Source organism: Vipera berus (genome assembly GCF_964194415.1).
Source record: "Vipera berus genome assembly, chromosome: 9".
Lineage (NCBI taxonomy): Eukaryota > Metazoa > Chordata > Lepidosauria > Squamata > Viperidae > Vipera > Vipera berus.
In genome coordinates, this window is record NC_138212.1 from 425432 (window position 1) to 438497 (window position 13066).

Below are 13066 nucleotides of genomic sequence, written 5' to 3' on the forward strand. Positions count from 1 at the left end.
GGACTAGATTTGGCTCCAAGAGTTTTGTCTTCCTAAGACGTGGTTTGGGGTGGGTCCTGACAGGAAGGTAACAGCGTTCCGTGGTCCTTTGGCGTCTACTCATGCCGGCCACACGACCATGGAGACGTCCTCGGACAAGCGCTGGCTCTTCGGCTTTGAAACGGAGATGAGCACCGGCCCCTACAGTCGGAAACGACTAGCACGCATGTGCGGGGGAACCTTTACCTTTAATCATGGTTTAGGTTTTAACCTGTTATATGAATTCAGCCTTTGGGTTGTAGTTCCCTTTAAAAAAACCAACTCTTTATTCATCTTAAAGAGTCGCTCTATTTTTTTGGCTCTTAGCAGAATTTGCCAAGATTGAATTTTAAAAAGCCAGTTTTGTTTTAACAAATGACCACACCTTCTCCTTGCAATTGGGCTAGATGAGGTGATGCCCCCAGTTGGCTTGCCAAAATCCAGGTGGTGAAGCATATCTTGTTAAAGGATAACCAATGTGGAAAGCTGCTTCTCTCTGTGAACTTCTCCCAAGCTTCTGGCTGCTTTGGACAAGTCCACCATAAAAGTCCCCGCAGAACAGAGATGTTATGGTTGAATCTGCAGCCACCAAATGTAGCTCAAAGTCGTAGCCGGACAGATGTAAATATCTCCTTTTGTTTTCCTCTTCCCTGTTTCTCCTGGCCAACTGCTGCGGTTATGGCTGGTGTGTTCTTCTTCAGGTTCCCAGGGTCTCTAACATGGAGCCGGTCCCTCTTTCACCGTTGCTGCTGCTGCTGCTGCTGCTGCTGCTCTGGATCTCCTTCACATCGAATGGGAGGAAGAACGGAGTGAAAGGCCTCCTGCCCCCTGGGCCCACCCCACTCCCCATCCTGGGGAATTTTCTCCAGCTGGACCGAAAGAATCTGGTCCAGTCCCTGATGAAGGTGAGTTGGGCTTCCTTCCTCGAGAGCCAGCAGGCTTCTTCTCGCGGGGCAAACCCACAGTGAGCTTGACGGGCCATGTCGGACCAGGCGTCGCGTGCACCTCGGGCATTTTTGCAGTGGGCAGAAATAAATAAATAGACGGACTACCCAAAGCATCCAAGGCCAGGAGGCCTCCTTTGCCCAAGACAGAGAGAGGAAGAGAAGTCAACACAGCAGCCTGGCCTTGTTTGTGCTGCTCCAGCCCTTGGACAGGCTCCTCCTGGCACGGAGATGAGGAAGCTCAGGGATCAGGGAAGTCGCGCAGGGTGGGAGGAGGCATTGTGGCCCTGAGGGCAGCTGGCAGCAGTCGCTACACAGACGTGGCCAGAAATATTGATATCCTGGTGCCCACCATTCTTTATTTCATAGTCCACAAAGCAGACACTGTGACTCAATGGCTTAACATGTTGTCATAAAGCGCAAAAGAAATGAAAATGCCACAGACATCATTGTTGGTACCTGTGCCTAATCTTTCTACAGCAGTAGCTGCAGTCCGGCACTTTCTTTAGCTCTGAAGAAGACTCTCAACAGGCATCCACCCTGCTGCTCCAGGTGCCTCCGGCTGGGTGGGTTCCTTCTCCCACCTGTGAATTTCGTCTCTTTCCATAGATGTTCTATTGCAGGGGCCTCCATGCTGGCCTGGGGAATTCTGGGAGTTAAAATTCACAAGTCTTCAAATTGCCCAGGTTGGACACCTCTGTTTCTATTGAATTCAGAGCACAGCAGGTCACTTAGGTTTTCTTAGATGTATGTTTTGAGGTCATTATCCTGCTGGAAGGAGTATGTGCTTAGGGTGCTGGGCTGGAGGCTGGCAAGCCTGTGTTCGAGACCTGAGTGCTGCTGCATGGCTGGGTGAGCTCCTGTCACTTGCTCCAGCTCCCTTGATGGGGACATGAAAGGGGCCCCCACAGGCAATGGTGATGTCACTGACTAATCTTTTCAACCGGGAAGCGCCTTCAATGATGCCTCCAACACAAACGGGACATGACCTGCAACCGAACTTTCTCACACAGAATTATGTTTCGCTCCAGAAAGTCTGGATCCTCTTCTGATTTCACTGTGTTCTGCACAGTGCCCCGGCAGCAAGGCAAGGCCACCATATTATGGAGCCTCCTCTGGGTTTCAGCGTAGGGATGGTGTTCTGTTCTTGAAGAAACATCATTTGTCAACCTGCATATTAGCAACCTCCGGTCTGGCTTTTGGGGATCTATCAGAAGTGGGGTCTTCCTGGGTCTTCTACTACAGAGGCCACTTTCAGGTCGATAGCAGCCGTGGTAGCGCCTGATGTCTATTTTCTTTGCTTATTCATTTTCCACAGTCTTGACCCACCCATCTCTCTTGGAGATATGGTCATCCCTTGATCTTGGAAGTCAGCTGGATTCTGTTTTGAAGTTTTCCTAGGTCCTTTCTCCACCGATCGAGCGATCCTTCAGACCCAGGATCAGTTTTTCCTTTTGTGGCCACCTCCAGGGATGCTGGCTACTGTCCCATGGACCTTAAATTAAATCAGCCAGAGGAACATGCAAGTCTTTAGAGCTGGTTTTGTAGTCTTGACCTTCGTCATGCTTGGCTCTTTCTTTCATCCTTTTCCGCTCAGACAACTCTCTGCTTTCCTTTCTCCATGTTCTGGTGCTGCCCGTAATGCCTGGGACACGTGAGCAAGCCTCGTCTCTTTTCCTGTAGGTCGAGTGGCCGACGATGAGACCAAACAGCCCCGGAAGCGCCCAGGAAAGGAGACGATCCGCTTGAGAGATCACTAAACCCCAATAACTTCTTTCAACTTTTAAGGGCTACCAGTAATTATCAGTGTGCCATTTTCTTGTGTGTTATCTCACAGCAAATAGGGGGAAAGTGAGGAGGCGCCAGTACTTCTGTCCCCATCGCAAGAGACTCAAAGGGCGGGTGGAGATAAGGGGACAGGTAGTAGGGGAAGAAATCCTGTTGACTCATCTCAGAGTAAGAAAGAATTGCAAGAATATCCTGAGCACCGAGGAATATCCCTGATTTTTATTCTGAATTCCCAACAGTTTGAGAAAAAAGAGATTGAATGAGGGGGGGGGAAGAGTCTTGCTAAGTTTTCCCACCTGATCCCTTCAGAGAAGAGATGGAAATGGCCCCCAGGGAGCAGGAGGGGGAGGGGTGGCTCCACCTGCCCACCCCGCAAAGACAACCCAGCATGCCCATGTGGGGCCTGGCATGCAAGCAGGAAGTGGGCTCTGCTGGGGTGAAGGGGCAGCAGCTCAGCAAAAGTCCCTGACCCAAAGGAGCCTTAGGGAGATGTGGGGCCACTGAATTTCTGTAGGCCCCCTTGACTGAACCATGCTGGGAGTGGAGGGGTGTGTGTGTGTGTGTGTGTGTGTGCGTGTGGCATTAAAGACCACAAAGACCCCTTGGGTCAACCACAGCAGAGCCCCCTCCCCTCACTCCTCTGAGGTGAGGCCAGCCACCAGCAGCTCTTTTCATTTTCCATTGGCACCATCACTCTAGTCTAGCTGGTTATGCCCCCCCCCTCCTTCACCGCAGAAACAAGCTGGTGCTTCCGCCTCTCGGAAAAGGTGTCAGGAGAAACCCCGAGGAAAGGGAGACGGGCCAGGAGGAGCCAAGCAGGCCTGTCTGAGGAGCAGCTGCAACCTCCGCCCCGTCCCCATGCTCCACTTCTTCTGCCACCCCTCCAACCTGGCTCGGTGCCCCACCTCTGTCAACATCAAAGCTCAGCCCAGGGGGCGGCACTGGGTGCCAAGCAGAGTTGGGTATCCTGCCCAGAGGGGAGGGAGAGGCAGGGAGAATAATTCAGAACTGGATGTCTTTGTTGGCTAGAAATGTTTCTTCCACCCGGCTGGTAACTTCCATGCATGACGGTTCCTCTGCAGGATTTTAGGCTGGACACCTGCGAGTGGATCTCAACTTACACCAATCTTACACACGTTTCTGTTAGCCCAAAGCAACTCAAGCACCTTCTTGCCCCAACTATTAATGCAAGAATCCAGGATTTCTATAGAATTGATGCTTTTGTAAAACAAAAACAAATCTGTCTGTATGCATAATCTGAAATTCAGCTTAGACTATTTGCAATTCCAAATGTTCGGCATTTGATTCTGTTTTTGGGGAAAAGTCAAAATCCGAGTTGTTGCTCAGCAGCTGTTGTGCATCCCTTCTGCTGGGGGGGGGGAGGGAAGCTGGCGTCCTGGGGCAGGGTCAAGCAGCCGGTCAGCAGTCAGGGTTGGTGGGACTTTGCAGGCCTTCTGTCTCCTTCACAAAGAGCTTTTCTCAGGCTGCTAAAGGCTCCAAATATGGACGGGGTGGGGGCTCCAGAGCACTCCTGGTCTTTCTTGGCAGATGGGCGAGAAATACGGGCCGGTGTTCACCGTCTTTCTGGGACTGCAGCGGGTCGTGGTCTTGTGTGGCTACCAAGCCGTGAAGGAGGCCTTGGTGGACCAGGCAGAGGAGTTCAGTGGGCGAGGGCAGCTGCCCGCCTTCTCCAAGGACTTCAACCACCACGGTGAGGGATGGTCTTGCTTCAAGAGGGGGCTCAGCCTGCCTTTCCGGGCTTGCATGGCTCTGCGGGGAGTCCTGAGAGAAACCACCTGACCTCCTGGTCTCTCGGGCAGGGATTGTGTTTGCCAACGGGCAGCGCTGGCAGAAGCTCCGTCGCTTCTCCCTCACCATTCTGAGGGACTTTGGGATGGGCAAGAGGTCCATTGAAGAGAGGATCCAGGAGGAGGCCGAGTGCCTGGTGGAGGAGCTCCAGAAGACAGAAGGTAGCCGTTCATTTGGCAGCAGTAGCCCCTCCCTCCCTCCCTCGGCTGGTTTACCTGAGTCTTACTCGAGTTACAAGAATAGCCGTTCAAAGCAGGCAAAGGAAGTCTTCCCCTCCCAATCCCCTTTGACCAGGAGGTTGCTAGAGTCCCAACAGAGGAAGGACTGGTTTCCTACAGTGGCCAGCGAGATGCCCTGGGATCTGGGAGCAGTCCTTCCCCTAGCAGCTGATCCTGACTGATCCCAGATGTCATCATGGCTGGTAGCCCTTCTCACCTTTCTCCTTCATGAATCTGCCATTCCACTGTAGAGTTGTCCAGATGCCATAGACCTGATGCACCCTGCAATCCCTTCCTCCCACGGTCCAGAGCTGTCAGCTGCTCAACTGGGGTGGGCACTCCCGGGCGCTAGAGCTGCTATCCCTCCTCTCCACATCATGTCACCATGTTCTCTGCAATTGTCTGTCCTTTCTGGAAGTGAGGATTTTGAGTCCACATTCAATTGCTATTATTATTATGGTTTGTTGCACAGTCAGCCAGATGTTCAGACTGGATATTATTACGTTTGGGCAGGTGGGTGGGAATATAAGAGGAGCGCATGCAGCTCAGGACAGAGTGAGTGGAGGGGATGATAAAGGGCCAGCAACGTTCCCTTCTCTTTTCTCCAGGAACGTCCTTTGACCCCACCTTCCATCTTAGTCGAGCTGTCTCCAACATCATCTGCTCCATTGTGTTTGGGAATCGGTTTAAATACAACGATGAAAAGTTCCTCACTTTGAACAAGCTGATAACAGAGCGTTTCCGCATTGCAAGCTTAACTGAAGCCACGGTGAGAACAATCAGTCAATCAGAATAGAGCCGGAAGGGACCCTGGAGGTCTTCTAGTCCAACCCCCTGCTCAAGCAGGAGACCCTATACCATTTCAGACAAGTGGAAAGACCTCGAGTGATGGAGCACCCACAACCTCTGAAGGCAACTTCTGTTCCACTGGTTAACTGTCCTCCCTGTTAGGAAGTTTCTCCTTAGTTCCAGGTTGCTTCTCTCCTTGATGAGTTTCCATCTGCTGCTTCTTGTCCTGCCTTCAGGGGCTTTGGGGAATAAGATGACCCCCTCCTCTTCTCCGTGACAGCCCTCAAATACCGGAACCCTGCTATCATGTCCCCCCTGGTCCTTCTTTTCTCTAGACTGGCCATGCCCAAATCCTGCAGCCGTTCTTCGTATGTTTTAGTCTCCAGGCCCTTAATCTTCTTAGTTGCTCTTTTTCAAAAGTCTGAATATCTTTTTTGTAATGTGGGGACCAAAACTGGATGCTGTATTCTTACTAAGATTTTATAAAGCAGGAATATTTTATTAAGCAGGAGCATTTCTTCAGTTTTGCTGCCTTTTCCAACTATAAAGTGATTTGGGCCTTTTTTTGCTTAGAGCCTGGTGTTGGTTATTTTATCTGCAAAAGATTTGAAGGTCCATAATAAAATTTGCTATCCTGGTCGGGGGAGAAAGGAGCTCACTCCACAGTGGGGAGGAGAGTTCTCCTAATGTTAGTGGTGGATGTTCCTCCAGGTCCGACCCACGTGGGGTGTGGGAGGGGAGGACCAAGGCTGAGGAACACACCAACTCTGAGTTTGCTTCCAGACCGGCTGGAATTGGCTGCATCTGACCTCCTGTGCGAAGAACTGGAGAATGTTCACTTCTTGGAGGCTGGTGGATTTAGTCCAACTGAAATCCCGTCTTCCTTTTTTCTCCCTGTGAATTTTCAACAATATTCCCAAAGTGGAACAACATCTTCAAAGATGCACACAGCAGAAGGACATGCTCACAACTGTACTTCATCAGTCTGATTAAGAAGTGGCAGCTGCTTGCACACAACTGTCTAAGCTTGCGTAGTTTTTTTAGTCTGCTTTGCCAGTTAACACATGCATGTATTGTGCAATCTGGCCAGATAGGTTAGTTTGTTTACCAAGTTAAGCATGGTGTACGCAAAAGCTATGGTCAAGAAAAGCTAATAATATTATTGTTTCATCCCTTGCCCTCTGCCCAATATGGGGTAGCTCTACAACATCTTTCCAGAGATCATGGAGAAGATCCCTGGAGCGCATCACGCGGGCCATAGGTGCTCTCAGCAGATCATCGGCTTCATAAAGGAGAGGATCCAGATGCAGCAGGCCTTGCTCGATCCTTGCGCCCCCCAAAATTATATTGATTGCTTCTTGGCAAAGATGGAGCAGGTAATGCTACTTACTAAGGTTTTTCACTTTACCCTTCGGTGGCGTGAAGGTGCTTTGCTGCAGTTCAACTGCCAGGCAAAGGAGTGGGTTGTGAGTCTTTGGGGTGCAGCTGTTGTCTTTCTGTTGGCCCCAGAGCTCCCTGGCTTGAAAGAGGAGAGATTCCCCCCCCCGCTTTCTTATAGCCATCAAACACAACTGACACACTCTGTTTGTCAGTTGCCCGTCTGTCAGGTCAGGATCCAGGCAGAGTTTGAGTCAAGATTTAGGCAGAGACAACCCAACACACTTCTATGGCCACCTTCCAACTCAGAACTTAGCTAAGCAGTGAATTGGTTAGAGCAGGGGTTCCCAACCCCCAGGCTGCTGCCCACTATGGGCCATGGCCCATTCAGAACCGGGCTGTGGAAGTGGCAGGTAAGTGTGCATGTGTGCGTGTATAGCTGCACTTGCGTAAGTAGAGGGTGAGCATGTGTGCAAAGGTCCATTTGTGTGAGTGGCGGGTGCACGTGCCATCCACTTGTGCAAATAGCACTTTGCGCATGTGCGTGGACTCCCGCAGAACCCTCCCGTCTTCCCCCCTTGCCGGTCTGCAAAGTGGGAAAGGTTGGGGGACTCTGGGTTTGAGAAGTAACAAACAAAGTCTATTTCTGTGGTCGACTCCTGTTCAGCTTGAGAGGATTTGCCCCAGGACTGCAGCCACGCTGGATTTCATGCTGCCTGCCACAGCCCAGTGTGCACTTCCAGTTCCCAAATGCCAAATCGGTCTGATTAGAAGCGGATTACACAGAAAGCTACAAAACCAGAGGGGGGGGGGAGAACAAGACTTGAGATGCTCGTTGGGTGCTCTCTGAACACCACGCTTCACCCTCCATTGACCATCAGGAGACCCTGGTTTGTTCTGCTGGGGCTCACCACTGGTCTGCTTTCACAAGTGGATTTGAGCCTCTATGGCAGCATGGCTGGCTCAGGAATTCTGGGAGCTGAAGTCCTCAAGGGCCCTGGTTCCCTACCCCTGCTCTATGGGAGTTGAACTGCTGGACAATGACACTTCAGATGAGGGTTTCTCAGCCTTGGCAACTTTAAAGCGTGTGGACTTCAACTCTGAGAATTCTAGGAGTTGAGGTTCATATGTACTGGCTGAGGAATTCTAGGAGCTGAATAGAAGTTGAGCCACAGCAGTTGGTCTTCCATTCTTGTTGGTTCAAAACATTTCGCTTAGTCTGAAGAAGCACCCGGGATTAGCAGTCAAATGTGACTCAGCTTCCAGACAACCGTACTTGGATGTCGGAGAACCTTCTTTGCCATCTAGAATTGAAATTCGCACCTCGTGAAATTGCCAAGGCTGAGAAACAGGGATTCTGCGACTGGTGTGTACAGTGTCTTAGGAAGCATTGTTGGAAGAAATATAGAGAGTATTATCTGTAGAATGGTACTGACCTGTATGAACCTCATAAAACAAAGCTTGTAAAATGAGATTATATTATCTGTCTCTCTCTAGCCTGAGAGCTTCGGAGGGAAGGCAGGCACAGCAAGGCCCTCTTCTGGAGATAAGCTTCCGTCCCAGAGGGCCCTGGTTCTCAGCCCAGGAAGTCAACCCTGGGAAGCCACCGGCTACGCGGGGAATCGTCTTGGGGAGGCCTCCCCAGGGTCACATCCTGCCTGAAGGATGAAGGCCACTGAGCGGTACCTGAGAAGTTAACACTGGCCAGTCTCGATACTGCAGCTGCCAGACCTGGTTGTGGAAACTTTGCAGGTTTATTCTACCTGCACCAGCAAAATTTAGAAGATTTGCACCTAGCAGGGCCTGAAAACAAATATGATTTTTTTCTTATCTTCCTTGATCTTTGACAGGAAAAGCACAACCCGGATTCTGAATTCTGTGTGGAGAATTTGGTGATGGCCACTTTCAATCTGTTCTTTGCTGGGACAGAAACCATCAGCACCACCCTGAGATACAGTTTCCTCATCCTGATGAAGTACCCGCAGGTCCAAGGTAAGGGAGGAAGGAGCCCCCGCACCCCAGCACTGGAGGGGGAGGGGTGGACTGGCAAGTGGGGGAGGGACCTAGCTCAGCCGGGGGGGGGGAGGGCTTCCTTTCTCAGTTGTCTATTTGGCATGATGGGAGCCCCTGGTCTGGGAAGGTGGACAGCCCTCCACATTCGGGGCTCAGCCGATGGCACTTGGTGTCTTTTCCCTGCACAAAAAGAGGGCCCATTCCAGGTTTTCTGTGTGTTTTTTAATATGTAGGACAGAAATGAGAGAATTAACTATGTGAGAAAAATCATTTTAACTGCTCTTCATTCACTGACCTGTTTCTTGACCTGCTGTGCACATGGAGTAAACCACATTCCCATTTTGACCATCCAGCCTCCGTGTCGCCTGGACCATAACCGCTATTCTCTCCCAGCTGTGCAGGGGAACCCCCCCCCTACTTTGCTCTGCATGCCCATTTCTTGGCAAGCAGATGGGTCCGTCACTGCTTTGCCTTCAGGGGGATTCACAAGAATCCACTGCAGCCCTGCTCCCCCCCAAAAAAATCTGACTCCTGAGCCTCCTCGGTCATCTTTCCTAGAAAAGCTCCATGAGGAGATTGACCGAGTGATCGGGGCCGGCCGCTCGCCCTCGGCCGAGGACAGGAGGCAGATGCCCTACATGGAGGCGGTGCTGCATGAGATCCAGAGGTTCAGCGACATCCTGCCCATGGCCCTCCCACACGCCGTCACTCGAGACACCCGCTTCAGGGGATACGCCATCCCGAAGGTGAGGCTCTGGGGCAGGGCAGGACTCAGAGCTCAGCACCGGCCAGAGCGTTTGTCCAACGTGCTCCCTTCCATTTCGGCCTGAAATGTTACTGAGCAGAGGGGAAAGAGGAGACCAATTCCTTAGTTTCCATCGAATCTTGTCCAATGGGATGGGCAGCAGAACCAGACTGCTGGGGGCCCTGGCAAAGAAAGGCTTTTGTGGGTCGAGGAGGTGCCCAAGTAGATGTTCTGTAGTGGGCATCTCTGTTTGCCACCACTGAACAAGGTCTCTCAGAGCCTGGATAGTGCCACTGAAATGCCACTCAATCCTGGCTTCTCTGGCAATGCGGGCACCTCATTCTGGGCTTTTCTCCTTGCCTCTGCCTCCCGTTTCCCTTCTGCTCCTCCTGTTTGGATGTTCCTGCTAGGGGACGTATGTCTACCCTCTGCTCAGCACGGTGCACTACGACGCTGATCATCATACCCGTCCTGAGCAGTTTGACCCCGGGAGATTCCTGGACAGCCACGGCCATTTCAAGAGGGCAGATGCCTTCATGCCTTTCTCAGCAGGTATGTCCTGGGGGTGGGGGCTAAGTGGGGTTCCCCTTCCCTGCCCTTTCCCCTTCCCCTTCCCTCTTTGTGCCACTGGCTCCTGCCCCTTCCCTCTCCACTGGGCCTCCCTTCTCGGAAGGCGGCTCGCTTGGAGAGCACAAGAGGCCGTGCAGGGCCTCGGGGTCCTCAGTTGCCTCTGGCACCCACCAGGCTGAACCTCTTTTGCTCCCTCTCTGCAGGGAAGCGGCTCTGCCTGGGTGAGGGCCTGGCCCGCATGGAGTTGTTCCTCTTCCTCACCACCATCCTGCAGGCCTTCACTCTCATGTCACCGGTGCCCCTGGACGAGGTCAGCATTGTGCCCAATGCGAGTGGTGTCAGCCGTGTGCCCGTGAGATACCAGCTCCTGGTGGTGCCACGCCAAGCTTGATAGTGCTTTACTCACTCAGTTTCCCTTCCGTGTTGCTCTCTTCAAATGCCCAGAGGGTGGGAAGCTACGGTTTCCTTCAACAGTGCAATTGATTGGCAGTGGATTCTTGGTACAAGCACCCAGTGCTGTCAAAGAATCTCCGTTGTTCAGCTGGAGCAGTGGGTCCTCGGTGCTCCATTGAGCTGGGTGCTTTTCTTGCAGATGCTTCATGACCCAGTTGGGCAACATCTTCTGCGCCATTCCAACCTAGCCGGGTCATGAGGCCTCTGCAAGGAAACCACCCAGCTCAGGGAGCTGCGAGAAGCCCACAGCTTTTGGCTCCCTGGAGAGCACCACGGCGCAGCAGCTGCCTCCCGCTGCAATCACCCCACAAATCAGGGAGCTGCTGCTCTGGGGAGGAGCACCCGGAGCCCAGGGGCTGAGCTGGCAGCATCGGCCATTTGAGGCTGAGAACGGCACTTTCCAAAGCGCCAGATCAAGTCACTCAGTATGTTTAGATGGGCACCTTCCCCACAGCCCCCAAAGAAACAAACAAACGCTTGGAATAAAACATGCTCGCTTCAGTAATGCCAATTTCTGTTTTCACTTTGCCCCCGTTGGAAGGGAGCCCAGAATGCAACAGCTGGTCCTGAGGATGCCCGCAAGGGAGCAGCCTTCTCCTCTTGGGGGGGGTGGGGGGGCAGGAGGAACTGGTGAGATAAGGGGAAAGGGGGGGGCGGTCTTTGGTCTTCCCAGCCCCCCACCTGAGACTTTGGAAAGGATCTTGGGAGGTTGGCTTTCACCAAGGACATTCCTGGCCTTTAGCAACTCTGCTCCTCTTGGGTGCCCCGGGGGATAAAGCCCACCCAGGCAGCCCTGTGACTTTTGCCCACTGCCCCCCTTTAAGGCCCATCAGTTTGCTCTTTGGGGTAATAGCTGCAGAGGGGGAAGCAGAGCTTGAAAGGAGAAGGCTGGACGGGGATGGAAAAGGACCAGTGGCACGTGGGAGGCAGGTCACCTTGTCCCTGGCAGAGAGAGGACAGGAGTTCCTTGCATGCCCGTAGACATTTTGGGGAGGGAGGCAGAGGGAGATCCACATCTGGGGCTAGGGAGGGTGGGTGGATGGGCAACACGGGCACTTCTGCGAATGCCCTCTGACTTGCCCCAAGTGGGTATTAGAAGGAAAATCCGGTCCATTCCAAGCCAGACCTGAAAGGAGAGGAGATGGTTGCTTGTAGCAGAAACGAAGTTTATTTCGGAAGACAGAGTACAAGCAAAATACAGACTACAAAACCAGCTGTTTGGAGGTGGCCACCAGTCAATTTCCCGGCAGAGTTTCCGTAAGAGAAAAGCTCTCCCGTTGGTCCCTGAAGGGGCATGAAGAGAGCCCAGCTCTGGGAATTCTTGGGAAGCGCAATAAGCCGGCTGGCCAAGCAGTCAGGCTCTCCGCTGCGCTTGGAGTTTTTGCATTATGAAACAGGGAGCTCTCTGATAGCCCAAGGAGAGATTTCCTGTAGTTGAAGAGGGTGATGCCCTTTGCCATCTTTAGTGCCACTTTGGCATTAAATCCATTTCAGTGCAATTTCTCCCCTTTTGCCTGAAACTGGCTGAAAGGTTGCTTGATGAGGAGTGGGAGGAAGCTGGGGAGGGGGATTGGATTTCCTTCCTACACAGGACCCCCTTCTTTCCAGAGGAAAGGCAGCCACCATCCTCCCCAGGCACAGCTCTCTGCAGGGCTCTTCAGCTGCCCAGTGGCCTGGGCTCCTTTCCACGCAGCGGCATCCAGTTCAGAGAAAAGGGCTGACTGTCAGCCCAAAGAAGACACATCAGTAGCTCAGGAAGGCCACGGCTTGTTCCCGGACCCCTTGCCTCAATTTCCCTCTTCGTAGATGTGCCATTGCACCCACTTTTCAAGGTTCACCAGGAAGCTCAGTAGGTGAGACCACAGGGGAGGGGGCGCTGATTATAACGTTGGGGAGGAGGGCTAGGGGAAAACTGCAGTTTGCTTTTAATTACCTCCTTCAGGGAAACATGTCAAAAGACCTTCTGGAGGCTCAAATTCTTGGGAGGGTCTCGTGCCGATTAAAGCAAACCAGAAGCCAAGAGGAACCCTTTGATTATTGCGGATGAGCTACAAGCATTGCAAGGAATTCCAGAATTCCAGCTGCCTGGAAGGGATTTTGCAAGGTGAACCTTTCCCACATCAGGGCAGAAGAATCTGAAATTCTGCTCAGGAAGGAGGGGGAACGGACAGGCTGGCCCTTGGCATCGTAGGCACCAGCCTCAAGCTCCACCTGTTGGCACAGGAGCCTTCAACTTCGCCTCCGCTTCCATTTTAGCTTGGCAAAGAATGTTTATTCGTATACAGAACAGGTCAACACAGAGAGGAGATTTTACAAAGCAGGAACCCGCCTGAGTTGGCAAC

At 52.4% G+C, this 13066-nt stretch overlaps 1 protein-coding gene across 1 annotated transcript in view; it reads right to left on the reverse strand.

Annotated features, from left to right (window-relative positions):
- LOC308671833 (uncharacterized protein) overlaps positions 1-13066 on the reverse strand; it is a gene marked incomplete at its 3' end in the record, with an annotated part of 52452 nt that overhangs the window by 8648 nt on the left and 30738 nt on the right. Inside the window, exons 23-27 of the mRNA XM_081334316.1 lie at positions 12312-12445; positions 10443-10638; positions 9595-9710; positions 4314-4692; positions 760-887 (exon numbers count right to left, since the gene is read on the reverse strand). Of these exons, the coding sequence (XP_081190442.1) occupies positions 760-887; positions 4314-4692; positions 9595-9710; positions 10443-10638; positions 12312-12445 (953 nt within the window). The remainder of the gene's footprint in view (positions 1-759; positions 888-4313; positions 4693-9594; positions 9711-10442; positions 10639-12311; positions 12446-13066) is intronic.